The 24,741-nt window shown below is 40.1% G+C and overlaps 1 protein-coding gene across 7 annotated transcripts in view; it reads right to left on the bottom strand.

Moving 5' to 3' along the window:
* Positions 1–24,633, bottom strand: part of si:ch211-214p13.7 (uncharacterized) — a 31,365-nt gene extending 6,732 nt beyond the window's left edge. Inside the window, exons 1-2 of one of the 7 annotated variants that reach the window (XR_009329402.1) lie at positions 23,485–24,467; positions 16,267–16,336 (exon numbers count right to left, since the gene is read on the bottom strand). Coding sequence is in view for 2 of the 7 variants with exons in the window: in XM_034011703.3 (XP_033867594.1) it covers positions 24,515–24,570 (56 nt within the window). In the remaining 5 variants the exon portion in view is untranslated. The other 6 variants (XR_009329403.1, XR_004545025.3, XR_009329404.1 and 3 more) reach the window with 6 other exon arrangements.
* Positions 24,634–24,741: the final 108 nt, after the last annotated feature.

Below are 24,741 nucleotides of genomic sequence, written 5' to 3'. Positions count from 1 at the left end.
GATTAATTGCACAAATTTAACACTTCTCTGCAAGCCTCAAAATGTTTTATAGGTAGTGTGCCTTGAATCAATTGCATTTTTTTTTATTTAAATCAACTGTAAAAGACCTTGAAAAATATCAAATATGTCCAATTGAACAAATAATTGAGAGACCCTGTGGCCCTTGAGGGCTGGAGTTTGATACTGTCACTCTAGAAGTTCTGTTGTAATAATGAAACAGCCCAATTTTCCTAAAAATGAACAATATGTCAGTCTAGGAAGGAAAATGAACAACAGTACAAACACTCATGTTGACAGAAAGTACATTCACACTGCGGAGTCCACAGCCTGGCCACAGACAACACACATTGTAATTCAAATTCTACACCAAACCTTTAAAGATATACCAGCATACATCGAATACTCAATGTGAGCTGAAGCATTATACAAAAGAGGTCACTAACCTGTTGCTTTTGTGACAGCAGTTTCCCATCATTCATATAACTGCAGTAATGTACATTAGTTATGTCTTTGCAAAGCAGCACCATGTGTAACCTGACATTAGAAAGTGTACACAACTGATTGATAAGAGATAACAGTGAGTGGACCCGTGAGATGTACGGATATAGCACAGACACGACGGGGTATTTATAAAGCACTGTCACTTCCTGCACTCTACTCTTCAGCTTATTTTGCAATTCAAACTTGTATTAGTTACAGTCCTGTTAGCTTCGCAAGCACATACCACATGCGTTTTCTCCTTTGCAGCTGGAAGGTTTTCTATTCAATTCCGACCCAGTTTAATTTTGCTGCATTGCTGATTTTACCAGTCATGTTTACATTAATTTAGGTTGCCAATTTTGTAACATAAAGCTATATCAAAACAATCAATATGCAATAAATAACAAAAGGCAGCTCTAAACTGAGTATGTTTTGACCCTTGTCAATAAATACATTGCTATAGTTTTTACAACTACATTACTCCATCTTTTTTTCTAATTATTTTCAAAGCTGCTGTACTAAACATAAAAGAATATATAATGTGTCATTTTTTTTGTACTTCTCCTAACCCGTACAAAGTCCAAATAAAAAAACAATGCTCATAATACAAAAAGCTCATTGTGTGAGTGTTTATTGTCTGAATATTCAGGGTGCCACCTATCAAAGTGTAAAAATCACCTTTATTAACCAGGTGGTACTTACTGATAACAGATGGCCATTTACAGTGATGACCTGGAGGCAGTGGAATCTTTCCAGTATATGATCTAATCACAAAACCACACCGCAGACGTTACTATGCATTCTTCTGCCAGCTCTTTGGAAAAGGGAAGCAATGTGTTTTTTTATAGCAACACTTTGAACTGTAAAGGAACTTTAGGCCATGTCTCCCACTTTAATTTCAAAATGTAATTTCTCATTATGGTACAATGGCCAACAGTCACAAATAAAGGACACTGGGAAGATGAACCTGTTAGCCAGTCAGGAGTCCTTAACATTTTCCAACACTTTTTTTTTTTTTTTTACCAGTAACAGAACAATGTCTGTATAAACTGCTTATTGTGTGTATTTATTTTCTTTAGAAAGGGGAAGCAGTACAGTACTTATAACAATACAGCGTCATCAGTTCTAGCTTAAGCCCTGTTTTCCAGACACGTCTGCTGCAATTTGTACATACATAAACATACATAAACACCGGAAAAGGAAATGGTTAACATGGTCGCTAACATTCCCTTTAAGAGGACTCGTGTGCCTGCAGCAGTGTTCAAAGTGATTTTCCATACAGTGGTTCCTATTGACATGTTAGCAGTAGGTGTCATCTGTGGAGCGACCAGGGTGTTACGTTGTTCATTAAAAAAACTACAAAACCATACACTGAATGGCCACCAGAGTACATTGTTTCCCACTCAGTTGACTATTACAGATCAGCTGTCACCAAAGCTTTCTTGTTTCCTGTACATATTTCATTTGTTTAAATTTTTTTTATTGATTCACATGTGGCTCTAGTCTGGTAGATGTACAATGAAATCTTCAAAATAAATTAGAAATCAGAATAATTCATATTATTGTTTAAAACAGCAAAAAGCGAAAGCAAAACCCCTTATTTATTAAATACTACAGCTTCATTTCTATTCGTCCTATAATACCTAGAGAGGGTATTCCTCTGCTGAAGGCAGGTGTACCAGACCACACCTTTTTGTTACACTTCAGCTTCACAAATGTATATCTTGTCCAACCTTGATTTTACTTGGATTCACCATGCCTGCCGGTGGGACCGCTCTCTGACCTAGGCTGCACTAGTATTCAGTATATTTAAGCCATTATCAACCACTGATGGGCAGGATACCAACCCAGTTCCATCTGCCATCTGTCATAGCCATCTACATGCTCAGCCCTGACAGTAAAATTACCCAGCACCAAATCATTAAACACAGGGCGTGATATAGCGGACCTCATGGTCAGGGTGGCAGTACACGATATCACTGCTGCAACATCTAGCACTCTTCCCTGCTAGACAAACTCAGACAAGAGAAGCAGGTGTATAGGCTTGGATATTGGCTTGTTGAAGGAAAAGCACAAATAACTGTCAGGGCTTAATTAATCTGTCAAATTGTTTTAACCCTGCCAATCTAGTAGTCTGCCCTCTACTCTGCCCACAGTGAAGCTAAAATGCATCCCACAACTCCATGGAACTGTGGGCAACAACCTCTCTCAGGAAGCCCATGGTCCAAGTGCCCTATTAATTGAGAAATACATATACACTTAATCATACAGGGACTAACATATAATTGTAAAAGGACAGGGGTGCACAATTCCAGTCCCTGATATCTGGATCCCTCCTGGTCTTTATTTAAATCAAACCAATTTAACCTCCTTCCATGTCTTAATTACTCACACATTATAATACATAAACCTGGAGGGCTCTGGACCCCCAGGGCAGATTTGTGCCTCCTACCACAGGGCAACCCCTCTGACCGAGTAGAATATGAAGGGTTAAGGTACATGGACACCAGTGGACAATATGTTGATGTATTATTGAGCCCAATTGTGGGACAGCTTTGAAGATCTATTTTTATTTTGATATCCTGGTTGCTGTCAGCATTGGAGACACGTTATCCATTTGTTTTTGCTTGTTTGAACAGAAACAATAAAAAAAAAAAAAGAAAAGAAACTTAGTTGCATAAAAAGATTTACAAATAAGTTCTAAATAATTCTTGTGAAAACAATCTATTTGTAACTTCCTTCCTTCCTTGGGGTTAGAACAACACTATCTCAGCTGAATGTGACGAGCAAGCACAGCCTAAAGCATCACACCTTGAACATAAGCTAGAATGCATATCTGTAACTATATAATCTGTAAGACAGGAATGAAAATTGCCCAGTAAGATCAGTTAGGCTTAAACACTGTGCTTGAAAGCAGTGAACGTGTAGACTGAGGTCAGGTTATGATAATGTTTCTTTCGAAAAGAATTGAACAGTTGTGATAACATAGCTGGTGGTCAAGGCAGACAACGGCAGGAATAACTCTCACCCAGAGACAGACTTTCAGTTCAGCGCTGTTCTGCGTACTTTTATTCACACAGATAATCAAAAGGTTTAAACAAAACAGTGTAATAAAACAAATAAACAAACAAAAACCTAACTCCCATTGGAGTACTAACTATAAAACAAAAATCAAACTCCCACTGGAGTACTAATTGAACTTTCCACTAAGACCTAAACTATCAGCCGGGCGGCTAAGCTGTTTCCAGGTTCAACAAAACACTTTTTACACACAGTACCTTTTGGTATTTCGGGGGACCCACACAGGTCTCTTCACAGGTCTCATCACACAGACAGCCTTGCCCAAACATTCATTGTTCTTTTTATAGGGTATGACCAGGGGTAATTGACAATCAATCTTACACAATCCCCACACCAATTAAATAATTACATTCATAAGAACATAAGAACATAAGAAAGTTTACAAACGAGAGGAGGCCATTCAGCCCATCTTGCTCATTTGGTTGTTAGTAGCTTATTGATCCCAGAATCTCATCAAGCAGCTTATTGAAGAATCCCAGAGTGTCAGCTTCAACAACATTACTGGGTAGTTGGTTCCAGACACTCACAATTCTCTGTGTAAAAAAGTGCCTCCTATTTTCTATTCTGAATGCCCCTTTATCTAATCTCCATTTGTGACCCCTGGTCCTTGTTTCTTTTTTCAGGTCAAAAAAGTCCCCTGGGTCGACATTGTCTATACCTTTTAGGATTTTGAATGCTTGAATCAGATCACCGCGTAGTCTTCTTTGTTTAAGACTGAATAGATTCAATTCTTTTAGCCTGCCTTCACCTGTGGCTGTGCATAGACAGCCACAAAACACACATTTCCCTCCATACCTAGAGGTGTTACGTTTCTGCTCAGGGTAATGGGGACAAAAGAAATAGACAGAGGATCTTTTAAAGGTACATTTTTTTATTTTAGCGTTTTTTCTAGGTTTTTTTCTGTCTGAAATTAGTTTTTTTTCCCTACGATTTACTCATAATGTCCTTCATTAAGATGGCGGATGCTCTGTGACATCATGCCTGTTGGCAGCCACGACCTCTGATCTCTATAGAATTTATCCAGGCTTTAGATTTACTTTGACTGCCACAACATTATACAATCACTTCACGTGCAGCAAGTATTAGGGCCCCTTGGTCCACATAGAGTCTGTGTTTAATATAATTTCAGTGAGGGGCACCGAGTACTTTTGCATTCTAAAAAAAAAAAAAAAACATTTATAGAAAAATATAAATAACTTAAATGTTATTTTGGTGATGAGAGGTAACTGTCAGTATTACTTGCATGAATTGTCTGTTAATAGATTAATAGTGTGTTTTTACAATTAGAAAGACAGGAAATAACACACTCATGCCTCACTCCGCTCAGCTCATTTTTTCTATAGGTGTTAAGTGCAATGCTAAAGCTTTTCCTGCATCATCTTAAGGTTTTTAGTGGTTTTTTGGAGGGGGGGGGGGGGGGGGACAGGAATTGGCAACTTGCTCCTGTTTATCAGATTAGTCGGCCCACCGCTGGTATTGTTTAAAAGCTGAAGATTATGTTAACGGCTAGGCAAAGGAAGGGGTTGCTACTTAAAACACACACACTGGTTAATCCCTGCACCATATAGCTTCTCAAAAAGGCAATTTAAACAATTGTAGGCAGTCTGAGGCTGTGTGGTCCAGTGGTTAAAGAAAAGGGCTTGTAACAAAGAGGTCCCTGGTTCAAATCCCACCTCAGCCACTGACTCATTGTGTGACCCTGAGCAAGTAACTTAACCTACTTGTGCTCTGTCTTTCGGGTGAGAAGTAATTGCAAGTGACTCTGCAGGTGATGCATAGTTCACACACCCTAGTCTCTGTAAGTCGCCTTGGATAAAGGCGTCTGCTAAATAAACAAATAATAATAATTAAGATGCTCTGAGAAGCTAAGACTTCCCTCTTTTTGCCATTCAATCTGTGGTTCACCTAACTGTTTTTCAAATTAAAAATCAAAATATATGAAGTAGATTCAGCATAAAATATGCAAGTAGCATTAATGTACCCATAAATACTTTTCTAACCATTATTCATACAAAACTAACTCATACCGTAATTTCAAGTTGAACTTGAAATCATTTACATCTACAATCATTTTTGAAAAAATTAGGAAATAAATCAAATCACAAATAGTTTTTTAGCTGCTGATTTTTTTTATATGATTAATCAATATGGTTTGATAAATTGTAGCCTACATCTACAATAGTTGACTGCAATCACAAGAATTTCAAAAAGTAAATTTAGGGAGCAGTACTCGAACATATGAACAGTTATTTTTTAAACTCATCTGTTGTTCATGAGTTTCAATCCCAAGTCTTGGCATTGTTTCAACTGCTTGTGCCTGTTGCCGCTTTTGTCTATGTAGTAATATATATCTATAAGAAGTTCATCGACTCTTGTTGGCAGTTTACTTGCAGCCGACTGTGCTGCAATGTGGATTAAATGACAGGGACAAACCTGAACGTACACAGATTTGTTCTCCATCTTCACAAAGGCAGCTACGCCTTTATGTACACCTAGCATCACAGATGCATGATCTGCTCCAGATGCAATGCAATTATTCCACGGTATTCCAAAAGATCGTAAAACAAGTTCTTAAAGATATTTTCTCTTGTTGCTCCCCCGCATGTGTTCTTCAGAACAATGCATCTGCATCAGTGTTGCTCTTCCCTGGCCGGTGCTGCAAGCTGAAATTGTAGGTGGCAAGGGCAGCAAACCATCTATGGCCGGTGGCATTGAGTTTGACCAAAGTCAGCATGTAAGTGAGCGGATTATTGTCCGTACAAACAATGAAGTGGGCCCCGTACAGATAATCGTGGCATTTATCGACCACTGCCCATTTCAGAGCAAGGAACTCCAACTCCAACCCCAATGGATGGGGTAATTTTTCTCAGTGGCCGATAACTTCCGACCATCTATACTCTCCATCCTGTTCATGTGTTTATGCTGCTGAAAAACTCTTAAGCACAAAAGGTGGATGCTCGGTGTAGTTATGGTGTTTGGTATGACCGCTTCTTCACAGAGCTGTCCTAAGCGACCAAACAAGCTGACGTTAGTTCCGAAAATGGCAGGCACATGATCTTGGCCCTTTTCATCTGGATGCACTAGTGCCATTACAGTAATCTGTTGGTTAATACCGAACAACTCCTTAGGAAACTCTAACGCCACTACTACATACCCTATGTAGGGTTAACTGAGTTGCTTAGTTCCCAAATTGCTAATCCTTCAGTGGGGTGTAGCTGAAGGTTCCCTAAGTGCTTCTGATATCACCCTCAAAGACAACAGTAACCTGGGAACTGCTGTCTAGTAATGCTGAGCACTTTGTTCTGTTTATTTTAACAGGGATCACTGATGCTGGCCCCACTAATCCTTTGGGAATCTGAGTTGGAGGTCATCTCAGACCTGGTACGTAAACTGGAGCAGTTGAGTTGGGGAGGTCCAATATGCCCCTTCACTGGCCTCCCCTGCCTTTTCCCTGTTTTATGTTCACCCCAATTAGTTTCTGGATCACTCTCTCTGAATCTGCTGGGTTCTCACATTTGTTCACAATGTGCCCTTCTTTGCCTTACCAGTAGCAAAAGAACGAGCTGCTGACCTCCTGGAGGGCATCTTCGATCCCCGGATCTGGAAATGTCCCTTGTCTGGGAACGGGAGCCAGTGTAAGGGTGGATATGGCCTGTTGGAGCTCCCATAGCGGTCTCGTCCCTCACTGTCATTATCACTCATTTTTACGACAGCGGAGGCCAGCCTCCAAAAAAAAAAAAAAATATATATATATATATATATTTTTTTTTTTACTGAAGTCCAGACTACCAGAGCTATTCAGACGCTGGAATGTAGGGATACACAACGACGTGTTGCACAGGTTTTGTACACTAGACGTCCTCGACAAGGTTGTGGCAAATCAACCCCACCACACAATGGCACTATCCACTTCAAGACAGCATAAGCAAGCAAACTGCGAGAAACATATTGCATGAATCTGGTTTGAGGTCTAGAAGACCAGCTGACTCCACAGCACCAAAGAGTGCTGATTACTCTCTTGATCACCAGAACTGCGCACCTGTTTTGTTCATGATGAATCAAGATTTCTTCTGTCCATTAATGATCAACGTGTTCGAATATGGAGTGCCCATGAAGAACGATTGTTGAATCTGACAATTTTTTAACACTGATCATTATTGTGCTTCCAAAGGGCGGATTTGCAGCTCTATGATACATAGGCATAGTCTTGTAGGAAGACCATATGCTGGTGTAATGCACTTGTTATTTTCACTGTGTGTGTGTGTTTGTGTGTGTATATATATATATATATATATATATATATATATATATATATATATATATATATATATATGAACTCAAACAACAATGTAGAAGAAAACACAACGATCAAACCCAATGTGATTGTGACCCAGTTCAAATAAAAAGACCATTATTAATAAGCCTTTGCTACATTAAACTGCTACCGCAGTATACGATACGCTTCATGCAGTTAAAGTTAAAAAAACATGGTGGTGTAATTCTTTCAAGCAGATTCTGACACATATAGTACAGTCAACTTGACCTACATTGAGGAACCTTGCATGCACGTCAGGCAACAAAGTATTGCTATACAGTATTAGACATAGAGAAATGACATTTCAGTCCTGGTGTCTACATGCAATAAGAGGAAGTGGTTCAAGCCACATGTGTCTTTACTCTGTGCCAAAATTCAATTACTGGTATGTGACTGTGACGGGGTACTGCCCCGTCTTTATGATCATGGTTGGGACTGGCAGGGAGGGGGTTAAAATTCCTCCCTGCCAGGAAAACATGTGAGAATGTGGCTGGAGCCCTAATTGACTAATCAGCAATTATTGATTAATTGGGCTCCAGCCACAGGGAATAAAAGCCAGGGGAGAGGCCCTGGCTAGGAGAGAGTTGGAGGAGAGTTCCAGAAGAGAAGGAGTGTTTTGTTTGTACTGTGTTTTTGTAAGTTGTTGGTTCCAGTGAAGGCAACGCCCAGCCTGGAAGCTTTATTTTGTAAGTTTTGTTTTGTGTTTGTATTTCATGTTTAAAACCTTTTTGTTTGGCCCTCGTGCCTATTTATTTGATTATTTTTGTTTATTAAAAACTTTATTTTTGAACTTTCAACTGTCTCTGAGTCTCAAACCTCGGTCCATCCTGTCACATTTGGTGTCAGAAACGGGATAGCGCCACCTGGAGGTTCAGAGCAGTATTTTTTTTTTTTTTTTTTTTTTTTTTTTAATTTTGGGAGTTATTTTTTTTGGTAAATGGGGAAGAAGAGCAGACAGCGGCAAAGGCAGGAGATGCAGCAGCCGAAGAAATGTAGGCTGCTGCAACAACAGCCACCCCAGCTGGAGGACCCAGCGAGCCTCTTCCCGTGGTGTTCCTGGTGCGGGAAGGAGGATCATCGGTGGAGGTCCTGTCCAGATGGGCTACCAGCTGACTGGTGTGGGTACTGTGAGGTGGATGGCCACAACTGGGCAGGATGCCCCCACAATCGGGACCAGGAGCAGCTGCAAACCCCGTCCTCGGCAGCCACCCCACCACTTCCTACATCACCGCCTTCACCACCATCCCAGGAAATATGGGACTGGTTGATGCACCCTGAGGCGGACCTCTTCCACGACCTCCCCATAGTTATCAACACGCTGTGGCGTCGAGATGGGGGGAGGTGGGAAAAGTGGGAGGAACAGCATCACCCGGCGTCCTTCGCAGAGCTTGCCCTGATGGTTGTTAACTACCTGGCGGTAGATATGGGAGATGCCCCAGTCATTCCAATAAAGAAGGTGGAGCTGTCGCCCCGAGAGCCAGAGAGGGGTGAGCTGTCGCCCCGAGAGCCAGAGAGGGGTGAGCTGTCGCCCCGAGAGCCAGAGAGGGGTGAGCTGTCGCCCCGAGAGCCAGAGAGGGGTGAGCTGTCGCCCCGAGAGCCAGAGAGGGGTGAGCTGTCGCCCCGAGAGCCAGAGAGGGGTGAGCTGTCGCCCCGAGAGCCAGAGAGGGGTGAGCTGTCGCCCCGAGAGCCAGAGAGGGGTGAGCTGTCGCCCCGAGAGCCAGAGAGGGGTGAGCTGTCGCCCCGAGAGCCAGAGAGGGGTGAGCTGTCGCCCCGAGAGCCAGAGAGGGGTGAGCTGTCGTCCCGAGAGCCAGAGAGGGGTGAGCTGTCGTCCCGAGAGCCAGAGAGGGGTGAGCTGTCGTCCCGAGAGCCAGAAGGGGAGGAGCCGCCGTCCCGAGAGCCAGAAGGGGAGGAGCCGCCGTCCCGAGAGCCAGAAGGGGAGGAGCCGCCGTCCCGAGAGCCAGAAGGGGAGGAGCCGCCGTCCCGAGAGCCAGAAGGGGAGGAGCCGCCGTCCCGAGAGCCAGAAGGGGAGGAGCCGCCGTCCCGAGAGCCAGAAGGGGAGGAGCCGCCGTCCCGAGAGCCAGAAGGGGAGGAGCCGCCGTCCCGAGAGCCAGAAGGGGAGGAGCCGCCGTCCCGAGAGCCAGAAGGGGAGGAGCCGCCGTCCCGAGAGCCAGAAGGGGAGGAGCCGCCGTCCCGAGAGCCAGAAGGGGAGGAGCCGCCGTCCCGAGAGCCAGAAGGGGAGAAGCTGCCGTCGCCCAGAGAGGGGGAGCCCGAACGTCCACAGCCCGAGAGGGAGGAGCCCGAACGTCCACAGCCCGAGAGGGAGGAGCCCGAACGTCCACAGCCCGAGAGGGAGGAGCCCGAACGTCCACAGCCCGAGAGGGAGGAGCCCGAACGTCCACAGCCCGAGAGGGAGGAGCCCGAACGTCCACAGCCCGAGAGGGAGGAGCCCGAACGTCCACAGCCCGAGGGGGAGGAGCCCGAGCGGGAGGAGTCGGTGCGTCCACGGCCCGAGCGGGAGGAGTCGGTGCGTCCACGGCCCGAGCGGGAGGAGTCGGTGCGTCCACGGCCCGAGCGGGAGGAGTCGGTGCGTCCACGGCCCGAGAAGGGGAAGCCCACAGGCCCAGGGCTGAAGGGACCCGCAGGGGAAGAATACAGGCTGTTCCCACCTCCACCGCCAGCAGAGGGGGAACAGTCGGAGCTGTCTATCCCTCCACCGCCAGCAGATGGGGAACAACCGGAGCTGTTTCTCCCTCCACCGCCAGCAGAGGGAGACGAGCTGCTGTTTCCGCCTCCGCCAGCAGAGGGAGCCGGGCCGCCGTTCCCGTCTCCGCCACCAGAGGGAGCCGGGCCGCCGTTCCCGTCTCCGCCACCAGAGGGAGCCGGGCCGCCGTTCCCGTCTCCGCCACCAGAGGGAGCCGGGCCGCCGTTCCCGTCTCCGCCACCAGAGGGAGCCGGGCCGCCGTTCCCGTCTCCGCCTCCCGAGGGTCCGCTGCTGCTGCCGTCGCCTCCCGAGGGTCCGCTGCTGCTGCCGTCGCCTCCCGAGGGTCCGCTGCTGCTGCCGTCGCCTCCCGAGGGTCCGCTGCTGCTGCCGTCGCCTCCCGAGGGTCCGCTGCTGCTGCCGTCGCTTGGGGTCTTCGGGGATCCTGCGTCGCCTGGGGTCGCTACACTGTGGCCGGAGCCCCACGGAGGGGAGTTGCTGACCATGAAGAGGGAGAGGGAGGTCAGGAGACTAGCTCCCCCAGCTGCACTTTCGCGGCAAGATGGTGTGTGGCCGGAGCCCCGGAAGAGGGAGCTGCCGGCCACGAAGAATTGGGTGGTGCCGGACGTCCCACCATGGCCACCCCCATGGACACTGTGCTTCCCCCTCTTCCGGGACTGAGACTGAGGGGGGAGGTGGCCATTTAGGCCATGTTGTGCTTGGCACAAGGGGGGGGATATGTGACGGGGTACTGCCCCGTCTTTATGATCATGGTTGGGACTGGCAGGGAGGGGGTTAAAATTCCTCCCTGCCAGGAAAACATGTGAGAATGTGGCTGGAGCCCTAATTGACTAATCAGCAATTATTGATTAATTGGGCTCCAGCCACAGGGAATAAAAGCCAGGGGAGAGGCCCTGGCTAGGAGAGAGTTGGAGGAGAGTTCCAGAAGAGAAGGAGTGTTTTGTTTGTACTGTGTTTTTGTAAGTTGTTGGTTCCAGTGAAGGCAACGCCCAGCCTGGAAGCTTTATTTTGTAAGTTTTGTTTTGTGTTTGTATTTCATGTTTAAAACCTTTTTGTTTGGCCCTCGTGCCTATTTATTTGATTATTTTTGTTTATTAAAAACTTTATTTTTGAACTTTCAACTGTCTCTGAGTCTCAAACCTCGGTCAATCCTGTCACAGTGACTTTAAAAAAAATATATGGATTTGTATTTAAAAGAGTACAAATATTGGAATAAAAACTATTCCCAATACTTAACTGGGGCTAATCCTAATTTTTTTTTTTCTCAAGTCAATCTCAATGTAATACGCTTTGGAATTATAACACTGATTAAACAAGGTAAGAATCAGGAGTTAACAGATACTGTATTACACACAAATACAAGTTATTTTCTTTTTGTGTTTTGTATCTCTTGATGTTGACTATATTTTTTCGTTGTTACTGTTGAAAAACTAGTGGCCATATTAATCAATTATTTCATTAACAATTTATGGTTTGGCTGTAACGCCTTTAATGGCCCATCGTGGTCTTTATAAAAGTTTACCACCATGGTAAAATTGCATTGTAATTTCACAGTTTTCAGAGCCTTTTATCATGCATGGTTTACTGTGGTTTGCCTTTTTTATTCACTTTATAATTGTCAAGATTCATTGAAGTGCATGTTTTACCAGCCCTCCAAAAGCTAATGGGACATATGAATCATGAAAGTGGCTCAAATGGTGACTTGAATTTAATTTAGCCGAACGTATCCCGTGGCTTAAGCATCTAACTGTCGCTGTGGTCAGTGATCTAGCAGGTAATGACTTCTGCGTCAGACATGCTTAATAATGCTTAATAGTGTAAGGAATTGTCATTTTCTCTGAGGTCATGTATTCAATTACTGTAGAGTTGTTGTTGTTTCTTACAGTAAGTGTTAAATACTTGCGTTGTTTTAAAAAATGTATTACTGTTCATCAGCTAGAACTTGAAATCTGAAGGTTTGCTTTTACTTTGGTGGCCATGTTGTTTTTGTTGTGTCTAAAGCTGAATCCAATGCTGTGTAGGTATTGGTCTATTCATTTTATACAAAGCCCTTCATTAAAAATGTGTTGCACTGTTAGCTTCCTTCCTACAGCCCACACATTGAAATAAAGGCTTTTACAAGACATTCACGGCTTGAACCTTTGGGTCATTTTTACATGCTGACGGACCTACAATGCTGTTGTTTGGAAACCACCTCTGTATTACTCTGCAGTTATTGGGGCTTACAGGTAAGTTTCAGAAATATATATATATATATATATATATATATATATATATATATATATATATATATATATATTCTTCTGTAATATATTGTTAACTTAAAACAATTATAGTTTCACAATAGTACCCCATAAATATACAGCAATGAAAACATTTGGAAATGAATCTCACACTACAAAATCGATACTTGTGTATCGATGTAGAACTGTGTAGACAACAATCAGATAAAAGATTCTTCAATTTGCCAAAAGTGTTAAAACTATATATACTATTTTGTTTTTTCTTGTGAATAAAATCAAGATAAAGCTTTGACATGATGATACTTTAAATATATTGCCTATTTGTCCACACTGTAATTGTAAAATGTGTGAAACAAGAATTTGTTCAATTTTATGTTTGATGTCCAAATCCCTGTGTTGTGTCACAGAATGCTCTAATTATGATGGAAGAAGAAATTATTGTCCCAGATAGATAGATAGATAAATAGATAGATAGATAGATAGATAGATAGATCTAAATGGAATATAATTATTTTGTTTCATTATAAATATAAAAGTATGCAGCTTTATTAAATACAAATGCTATGAATCAAAACATCATATTTTTTTGCAACATGTTTGGCTAGTGAAATTATTTTAAAATAGATAAAGCACTATAATAATAATAATAATAATAATAATAATAATAATAATAATAATACATATTTAGATCAGATCCTTTGCTACAGTACAAAATACTTTAAAACTCACAGCTGAATTTAACTTTGTGGATCCTTTAGCAAAAAATGAACCGTAATGTTTAACATTGTAGTTCAACTTACAAGATTACCTTTTTTAGTGTTATCTGAAAACTAACAAACTACTCTATTTTAAATTTTGAGGTTTATAAAATGCCATTGATGAGCTTTTTTGATGCTAAGTACATCATTAGTAGAGTTATTAACAAAGAGTTTTTAACTTAATTGTGTAATAATTCAAGCCTAATTAATGCTTAATATGCGCCTGACCATCACAGCTGATCTTTTAAATATTGTACATCTTATATTAACGCATTACATTATTTACACAATTTTGTTCATATGAAAAATAGCCAACCTTTCATGAATTGTATGATGCTTTTCTTTCTTTACAGTTTTTCTGAAGGGAAGCTCAGAAACAAACACAGGTCTCTCTGTCTTCATTAATCAAAGTGTTTTGCTGAGTTGCAATGTGTTTGGCAACACAGTAAATGCACAAGATGTGCAATGGAACCATTTCACATTCAACAGGTCCAGGAAAATTGCCTTTTTGACAATAAAACAAGACTCGAAGAAAGTATATAATGAAAAACGAGTAACAATCTATAACAATGGCTCCCTTGAGATTCAGAGCATCCAACTGAATGATGCTGGAAATTACACATGTACAGTGACTTATAATGATGGAACTCAGGACATACTCACTTTTGTTCTCAATGTACAAGGTGAGTGGGTTTTTGATTGTTTTTTTACATCTTGTAGGTGACTAAGACATGCATTTAACTGTGGCTCAATGTGGGTGCTTGTGGGCGATACGACCAAGCTGATGGTATTATTTTTAACCTGATTGTTTGTTATTGCAAACAAGTAAATTGTTCCTTAAATAGATTTAATAATGTATTAAATGATATGAGGAATATATCTATATCATATAGAGCAATATCATGTAAGCTATTTACTCCAAACTGACATTTTCAAAAACAATTCCAGAAAGAAAAACATGCATATAATAAAGTTACCAAACTTGAGGCCTGTAAGAAGTCTGTAGTTGTTTTTTGTTATTCATTGTAGAATTTGAACTGGTGTTAATGACGATTTGGAGTAAATAGCTTTGAAATTCATAATTCACAGCAAAACTGCTTTTATCTGCCTGGTTTTATGTAAAGATTCTGACTCATGTTACCTAAGGATTGTTATCATTACTTAAATATTCCATCCAGCTCTGTCTCTTGATGAAAGGCTAAACAGAATTTAACGTTTTTACAATGCCATTTTAATATCACCATTAAAAAGTACCCATTTTACTATCAAGGTTTATTTATTTATTTATTTATTTATTTATTTTCTTTATTCATGGCTTTTCAAGTTTTTTTTTAAGTACTATACAATAATCTTTTTCTATAAATTAAACAATGACATCCATCATTTTCATGAAATCATTAAATTGATCATAATATGATTAGATTACAGCCAATTGCCTAATTTGCTTTCTATGGAATTGATAGCTCCTAATACACAGTACCTTTCTTTAGTCACGTACTTGCAGCAGATCAACACAGCATTGACATACTTGGAACCCTCGACAGAGAGCAACAAAAACACTAAGTGCTACAGCAAACGCATAGCTTGTTTCCATCTGCCACTGAGACAGAGCTGAAAGCAATTTAAAATGCACTCCTATTTATTTACACTTGTATTAGACTGACAGTAGACTGTTTTAAACTGAAGACAGAAAGAAATTGGTCCATTAAGCATCCAACTGCAAATTATATGAGATTCTGGTGTTAAACATCAGAAAAAAATAGGATTATTTTACTGGTAGGTCTTTGACTCGAAAATAATTCGATGAGACACTGACGCTTTAATGTAAGTCTGGCCTGAGCACATTTCTATGCAAGTCGATGAACAATGCTTGTCACTGATGGAGTCCCTTTTTCCTGTGTAATGCAGAAACAGAGAGCGGCACAACCAAACAAACACCTGATATCAGTGGTAAGGTCTCTTTCCGATGCAGTAAGATATTTATATGGTAACACTTTATATTAAGTGTCTCCAATTGCAGTGTATGTTCATAGTAGTTACATAATAAATACATGTGTACTTACACATATTTACAATGTTATTTTGCATAGTTACAATGTACTTAATGTGGCATGATATAACCCTAATTCTAACCCTATCCCTAACCCTAACCCTTTTCTGCTACAACTGTGTATTTGCATATATTGTGCAAAAAGATTGACATGTTAAGCACACTGTAACTATGCATAATAACATTCTAATTGTGTGTAAGTACATCTGTATTTGCTATGTAACTACTATGTAAATACACAGTAATTAGAGGCACTTAATGTAGTGTTACCATATATGCTTAATTGATTGTGGAGAGTGTCTATATGTTTTAGTAAGTGTGCAAGAGTAAAAAAAAACAAAGAAACCACAATATTTTTTTGTAACATGCCAAACAAACAGAACTCCTACGCTATTGAAACCTCATATTAAACTACTGAAGAACATCAGAATGCACAGAGAAACGCGTGCTCACTGCACCTGTGTCCACAGAATCTGTATTAACCTGTGCCAAAGTTTGTAATACAAAAATAAATACGTTTCACAGATGGCACATTCAAAATAATTATTGTGAAAACAAAAATGTGGTTCAAGTATTTTTTTCAAAAGGAAAGTTTGGGCAGACACATGAACCAATCCCACCTGCTGACTCATATTCACTTCTTTGTTGACTTGTTTTTGGATTCCTCCACATCTACAGCAAACTCCCAACCTGAGAATATAATCAGATATTGCTCCTTTTCAAAAATGCGAACAGATTCCCCTTGTATGCTCAAAATGTATTCATGACAGTAATTTTAACCATATAGATCTTCTGATGTCTGGAACAAGTTTGCACGTTTTTTAAGCAGTGTTTTCAAGATAGGCCAATAGCAGATCTTTAGAATAGACCCAATGTTTCATTGCATTGCTAATCTTCTAAAATAATATGCACAATAATATCTTGTAACAATTAAAAGTATGTAACCAAATTCAAGAAAAGTCAGAAATAATATTCACCATGAGATAGAATGTCATCATAACTTAAAGGACATTGTTTATTGATATCAGCTGCATTGTGTGGGTAGTGTGAATATTAAATACACTTTTATGACTCTTCTTATTCACTCTATATTGTCCTGTCTGCTTAGATATTTACAGTATTTATAGCAATGCTTACTAACTATTCTAGCAAAATAAAAAAGCTGAATTTCTGACCAGAGGTGGTTTTTAAAACTGACCAATAGGGGTGTGCATTTGTCATTTCTGTCCCTTCTGAGATTTCGTATAGAGATTTTCTTATTAACTCACAGTTTTTCACAGTTGCAGAGGGGGCTGAGATGACAGTTGCACCCTTTTGCTTTTTTAATTGTTGAAAAACAACTTGTAGTAAGCCCAGTTCATTATTATTATTTGTTTATTTAGCAGACGCCTTTATCCAAGGCGACTTACAGAGACTGGGGTGTGTGAACTATGCATCAGCTGCAGAGTCACTTACAACTACGTCTCAACCAAAAGACGGCGCACAAGGAGGTTAAGTGACTTGCATAGGGTCACACAATGAGTCACTGGCTGAGGTGGGATTTGAACCGGGGACCTCCTGGTTACAAGCCCTTTTCTTTAACCACTGGACCACACAGTGGTTAAATAAACAATAGAGAATGATATAATAGGAAACAAAAAATGCATGGCCTTCATAATACAACCCCCAAATAAAATGTACAATTGCTGTAATGCCAAATGCTTACTCCGGTAGCAATTTAAGCTGTTAATTCAGCTATTGACTTTGAGGGGACAGTTTTATTGCACAGCATGGGCCGTAATGTACAATGATAAACCTTTTCATTATTCATTTATATTCAAATGAGAATTCAGTATTTTTTGACAATATGTTTTGTTAAGAGGCTACAACGACTGATACCCTTGAAAACTCAACCATGTTTATGTGTTATGCAGGAACAGAAGACAACACCTCAATCACCAGCCTCAGAAACAATAGTAAGTGTTTAAACAGTAATAATTAGGAGTGTTGGTACATTTCATTTGCATGATCAGATGAACAAATAACATAATCAGATCTAACTGCGACATGATTACTCATTTACACACAAAAAGGACTCTACAGAAAGCACAGAGATTTGAATATTAGGTAGTCCAGACACTGACAGTATGTATAATGAAACCGAAAGACGTTTTTTCGCCTAGTTCAAAGATAAAACCTGTGATGTGTAGCAAAATATAGACTCCTGGCATCAATTTGAGATGTAGGGTAACTGTATATTTTTTAGGCCTATGTGAAAGAGTGAGTAGCAGCGTTCCAAAAAAATATAGCGTTACACGTCCCCAAGTGTTGCTACAACTGTTTAAATAACACACTTGTAATTTTTATTTTCATTGTTAACATCCTGACAACTTTTTACACTTGAAACTTTAAAGTCTGTTTCAAAGCTCTTTTTAAAATGTCCACTCTACAGCACTGGGAGTGTAAACAGGTAACACACAGCAATAACGATCCATGGTGTTGTATGGAACAGAAAAGCCAGAGCACGTTATTTTTTATTTTCTTATTTATTAATTTTTTTTATCGTTCTTCCTGCAGTGATTTAGCGGACAGATCTCAAACCCCAGTGCACTAGAGCAGACATTTTGAAAATAGTTTTGAAACAGACTTTAAAGTTATAAGTGTAAAAAGTTGTCAGGATGTTAACAATGAAAAGAAAAATTACAGGTAAGTTATTTAAACAGTTGTAGAAACACGTGGGGATGTGTAACGCTATATTTTTCAGAACCCCGCTACTTACTCTTTAAAAGAGTTACAGCTAATTAGATCAAAAGCATTTCCCTAACCTTATTTTAGCAAACACTGTTCATTTCTGTACCATAATTGTTTTTTTTTGTAATGTTTTTTTTTTTTTTTTTTTTTTTTAGGTACATTTTGGAATGATTCACAAATTGCAATAATTACAGTAGCACCGGCTGTAGTGTTGATTATTTCAGCAATTATAATTAAAATGAAATACTGGAAGAACAATGGGGAACTCAACGGTTTGTAGAATTAGATACATTCTTAGTAAGTGCTGATAGTGCACTATATTTATTCGACTAACTGCATTCCACTTTGTTTAATGACATACAGTAGAATTACATTTTAATTATAGATAGCAGCACCATAATTACATCTTAATCCTATGTTGTCCTCTTCTCAAAAGACACCAGAGGGAGCTAAATATCATTATATTCACCTCAAAAATACCGTCTGAAATAATACAATGTGCCTTCTTCCATCTCTTGTAGAGTAGAATGTTCATGCGGTCACTTATGTGCACATTTTTGACTTCACAGCAGAATAAGTGGTGTTATCAGTACTCTTTCTGAGTGTGCATTTTAAACAATGTTACATTTTACCAGAGACTGTTAAAGTTGAGAATAAACATTTAATAAGTACCATATATAACATATTACTGTTAAACATTTCCCTATGATGGAAATGTGTTTAAATACTACTACTACTACTAATAATATTACTAATAATATATAACCATTTACATTAATTTTACTGTCACATGTTTAACCATTTAATGAGGTCATGACCGATTGCTCTGTTACAGAGGAAAACATTTACACCAACATGCACACACGTCCTGGAAGAAAACGTCAGGCTAAGAACAACCCAGAAGATCCCATTTATGAAAATATGGACCGAAGTCCTAGAAAAGCTTCAAAATGAAGATCTTTGAAAACTTATTTAAAGGGTTCAGTTTGGAGTTACCAATAACTGAGCCAAAATGAAACCTACGATATCCGTTTGATGGGTTTTGGAACTTGTGTAGTAATGATGAATTCTTGAAAATCTATGTAAATTTTTTTTTTTTATTTACCAAAACCCTTAAAGAACGATCCTGTCAACTTTGTGCAGAACAAGTGCATTCTAAAGAAAAACATTGTGATTACTTTCTATTAGAGACATTGCTGTTGTGTTTCTAAATACTAAAGTAAAGCCTATTATAAATTAAACAAAGTTTCGCTTTGTGTCTTCATTGGTGCAGTTACTGTACATTGCTGTAAAATACTGTCACAGACCTTGACTGGTCCGGGAACACAGTTGTTTTAAGTATGATCATTTGGGGTCTTGTGTTTGTTTTTCCAATGAGATGGTCAGAATGAAGATAAAAGAGTTTACAAATGTTTACAGGGCATTAGTGACTTTAATGAAAATACACATTCAATTTATTCAACACTTCGTATTCTCTGAATGCCACATCTCTAGCTTTATCAAGTGTATTAGATTAATCTGAACCAAATAACCACAGAGTATACTTTACAGCCCTCTCACTGACTTGTATGGAGGTGAGATTTGGTTTGGCAGCCAGTCTGGTTGCTGTCAGCCCACTGAATGGAACATGAAGGTTTATATGAGCCCTTTGATCATGTCCTGCTGTAGGTTTATATGAACCCTTTGATCACGTCCTGCTGTAAGCACGCACATACTCCCCCACAGAATAAGATGATCCTTGATAATGTTTTATTAAGTAAATTGATACAACTCAGATTGTATAGATTTGGAAGCCATATGAAAATGATTTATAATAATGATGGTAGCTCTGTGAATTTGATTAAATTACAGAAATTAAACAAAGTCATTTGTTTTCCTTTGTGTTAACATTTAAAACATTTATAAGATACAGAGTCCTTGGTTTACTGGAGGATTTGAACCACAGATAGTAAATGACTGCTTTACTGCCACAAGAATATGGGACGTAATCAAGCGTCTGAATGGATATAGCGTAATGTCAATTACAATAATATTACTTTGTTTTGAGACAATACTATGAATTTCTTCATTGTAAAACTTACAAGCATAGTATCAGCTAGCATGAAGCGCGTATGTAACCTATCCAGCGTCCGCTTATGCACCCAATCATAGTTGTGCAGTGTACTTTATTTCCTACCACAGTCTTTTTAATACTGTGGTAGTGAGACGCGTCATGGAATTAATAAAAACCCATAACTACAAGTTCACTTCAGGAACTTCTTATATACTGACTTAGAATCTGCCATTACAGTAGATTGTATTATTCTAACTATTAGCTCTACCCTGTAAACCAGTTCTGTTGAAATGTGTTTTAAAAAATTAATCAGTGCAATGTTGTTGCTGTTTTGGACAATACAGACTGAAGGTAAGGAGAATGTGTGTGTGTGTGTGTGTGTGTGTGTGTGTGTGTGTGTGTGTTTTACTTTCCAAAACATCTACATGTTATATCTTGTGTGTTTGTGCTTAATGTACTGTATCTCATGGCTGGTTGTTAAATTCTAAGGACATGCAGCTGATATAGCTATGAATTAGGGTTAGGTTTTCTCTACTTTAAGGTTTTAGGTTGTTAAAACTAAGGATGTCTAGGCTACAGGCTCTAAATATGTGGGTATTTTCCATGCTGTTCATGTACAATCTCCCACCCACCACTTACAAAATATAAAAGCATTTATGTGTGTTTAGCAAAGCAAATAAATAATGTTGTACACTGAAATGAGTAATTTCTAAGTGCCCTTAAAAAGAATGCTGTACAAGATATGGTAAAATAAGAACTAATTACAGTCATTAGTTCAGACTGATAGTCATATGTTTAAAAGTGTTGGGCATGTTGTATAAATAGTTTGAGGCCAGCAGTCAAGATATGTTGGTGGAAAGGTAAAATAATACAATTTCCATTGTATTACACAGAACTGCAGTTTGTGAGCTTGGTGCTGGAGAAGGAGGGTTCTCTGAACTGCAACAATCTAGCATGGAGTGAAATCAATGCCGAAATCTGGAAAACAAGGAACACAAACGGTAATGAGTGTTGGGTTGCTTTAAGGTATGATCACACTGAAGCAAACAACACTTGTGATGGCAAGAGAACAGCAATTCGAAACTCAGTTGAGAGTAGACCGTTTCTTCACATATCACATTCTCAAGTTACTGACGAAGGGAACCACCTGCATGTCTGTTTACCATGGTGGATGGGACAGAGTGCACTTTAGTGTACCTATTATTATTATTATTTATTTCTTAGCAGACACCCTTATCCAGGGCGACTTACAATTGTTACAAGATATCACATTATTTTTTACATACAATTACATTATTTTACACATTATTTTTACATACAGTTGGGTTTTTACTGGAGCAATCTAGGTAAAGTATCTTGCTCAAGGGTACAACAGCAGTGTCCCCCACCTGGGATTGAACCTATTACAGGACTAGGTAAGTAACACTGGATTTAGTACAATTACGACACAGAATATAAGCGAATGGTTATTTAGTAAACATTTTGACTTATGTGCACACAACATCGCAAAATAATCACAGGAAAAGTAGATACTTATTTGATTTCATAATATATTAGCACAAATCTAAACAGTAAGAGCCAACGTGACAGAAGATAAGTGAAAATGCAAAATGTAGCTTTATTAAGAGGGGAGTGAACTTCTGACCTAACTCAAAGCGGAAGCACACAACTGAAAGCAAATAATGTTGAAACCAACAGTGTAGCTATATTTAGAAGTGAAGGGTAGCTATTATCTACCCCTCCCCCCTCCCTCAGCTACCATGCCTGTTGTCCCTGTTTCCCCATACACTCAGCTGAACTGTAGTTTATCACTCTACAGCAGTTACCCTACTTGAAAGGCCTAACACAAGTGTACCAATGCATTACAACTTCAGGCAATCAGGTATTGAGGTATTATTGTAAAGTAATAGTATATGCAAGGCACTAGACTTACAGCTATTTATATTAAACATATAAATAAATAAATACATACATATTTTCATAAGCAGTTTCATACACTAATACACACATGATGGAGGATGTGTGGTCCAGTGGTTAAAGAAACGGGCTTGTAACCACGAGGTCCCCGGTTCAAATCTCACCTCAACCACTAACTCATTGTGTGACCCTAAGCAAGTCACTTCATCTCCTTGTGCTACGTCTTTCGGGTGAGATATAATTGTAAGTGACTCTGCAGCTGGTGCATAGTTCACACACCCTAATCTCTGTAAGTCGCCTTGGATAAAGGCGTCTGCTAAATAAACAAATAATAATGAGTAAAACGCCGTCATTATTGCACCATCCGTTTGCCAAAAAAAAAAAAAAAAAAGATTTGTGTAAGGCCACAGGTACCCTTTGTTTGTTGGGATTGAGTTCTATCTTTAAAATGCATGTTTAGCTTATTTTATATACTTGATTCCTGATAGATCGGTCTAAAAATAAGAACTGTTCCAATTATTACATCTAATTGTACAACGCTGACACTAGCACAGTGTTGATACAGGTAGCCTTCGCCTCTCTGTTGTTCCAGGCCAGAGGCACGCTATATTCAGACTTTTTCATTATTTATCTCTCAAGGGTTTCTTACGGTTATTGTATTTTTTTGCTTTTGAAAATAAATACATCAGCAGCAAAATCTAAATCGGTTAAAAACGTTTTTTTTGTTTTTGTTTTTTTTTATATAAATTATTTTCCAACAAAACATTCTAACGTTATTTTAAGATGACAAGACAGTAATCAATCAAGTAACAGTATATCCAAGCATTTTAATAAATCAATTATGTAACACAATTAAGCAATTTGATTAATCATAGGCATTAAATGTTAGCTTGCGAGGTTCGGGGGGCGTGGAGCTGGGGGGGGCGCTAATCTCTAATCTTTCAATTTTCTAATCTCCGGTTAATTAGTTCTATTTACTATTTAAGACCTGATCACCTGCACCTTTTCTGTCTAGTGTTTCGTTTTTCCTCCTCCTCCCCCCCTCCTCCACCTTCTACATGCCTTCGCATCGGTCATCTCTGGGGGGCAAGTGAGGCTCACTTCCCCGACCTCAGGGTTAGGCAGCCGCCTCCCTTACCTTCAGAGGTTCTCACCACGTGAGTCAGAGCGGACCCCCGGCCAAACTGTTCTGTCGCAGCTCCTGCGCTCATCTCACTCGAGGCTCTCTTCTATTCTGCCTCTCTTCAGGACGTGGTCACTCGTGGCGAGTCCTATACTAACCTCAATGCTTTGTCCTTATTTTCAGGTCCCAGGCAGCGTGATGTCTCGGCCAATCAGGGGTTTTACGAGCGCCCCTTACAGAAGCCTCAGATGCTGGGTACCTCTCTCATCTCCTCCCGAGGGGCGGCTTTCCAAGTCATAACCCTCATATGTGTTTTCAGGTTGCCGGGTCCTCCGCCCCTGGGATGTCGACAGCGTCGGCCCCAGTCGGTGACCTCTTTTCTATCCTGTTTCCGGTCGCCGGGTCCTCCGCCCCTGGGATGTCGACAGCGTCGGCCCCAGTCGGTGACCTCTTTTCTATCCTGTTTCCGGTCGCCGGGTCCTCCGCCCCTGGGATGTCGACAGCGTCGGCCCCAGTCGGTGAACACATCCTGTCCTACTAACTGCTCCTTGCTACTTCTTCTGCCTTATCCTTCCCCCCCAGCTCACGCCCAGTGAATTGGATTTTTAAATTAATGTTATCAAGTACACAAGTTAGTATGAAAACGTTTCTATTAAAAAAAAAAAAAAAACAAAAAAAAAACACGTCTGGATCTCTTAGGCCACAGTAAATGCATTCGTTACAGCTTATAAGCGAAAACATAATTCTATGAACACACTTAACAAATCAATATATTATTAATATTAGTATGGCTTCTGGTAGACTTTTGCGATATCGTTATGTAGTTTCTTTGATTACATGCTGTTAAATAAAACATCTACATAATGTTATTCTATTTTTTATGTATCAATCAAAAGAAGAAAAAAATCAGATTGTCCAGTTCTGCTCGGTCTTTTCGGGCTCTCGAAATGATACCTTTAGTATCGCATCTCCCAACAGAGCAATCACATTATCTTAACACTGACCTTGCCAGAGCGCTTGTCCCGCGTCCCGTCTCTATTATTACCTTGCTAAGTTCTTTTTTCTCCTCAGTGGAGTAGACGGCGAATCAGACACCATCATCACATGATACACACGCTTCAAGATAGCTATTCACTTGGGGTTTTGGGAAACGCACATGAAGAGCAGCTGCAGTGAGTCATCTTCGAACACCAACCGTTATCGGGAAACAGCCCACTGATTTGTGGTTTGAAGGCAGCACTATGATATTGCTGCTACTCTGAAATGTAATGC

This window comes from Acipenser ruthenus, chromosome 8 (genome assembly GCF_902713425.1).
Source record: "Acipenser ruthenus chromosome 8, fAciRut3.2 maternal haplotype, whole genome shotgun sequence".
NCBI classification, from domain to species: domain Eukaryota; kingdom Metazoa; phylum Chordata; class Actinopteri; order Acipenseriformes; family Acipenseridae; genus Acipenser; species Acipenser ruthenus.
This window is presented reverse-complemented; position numbering and strand designations above follow the sequence as displayed.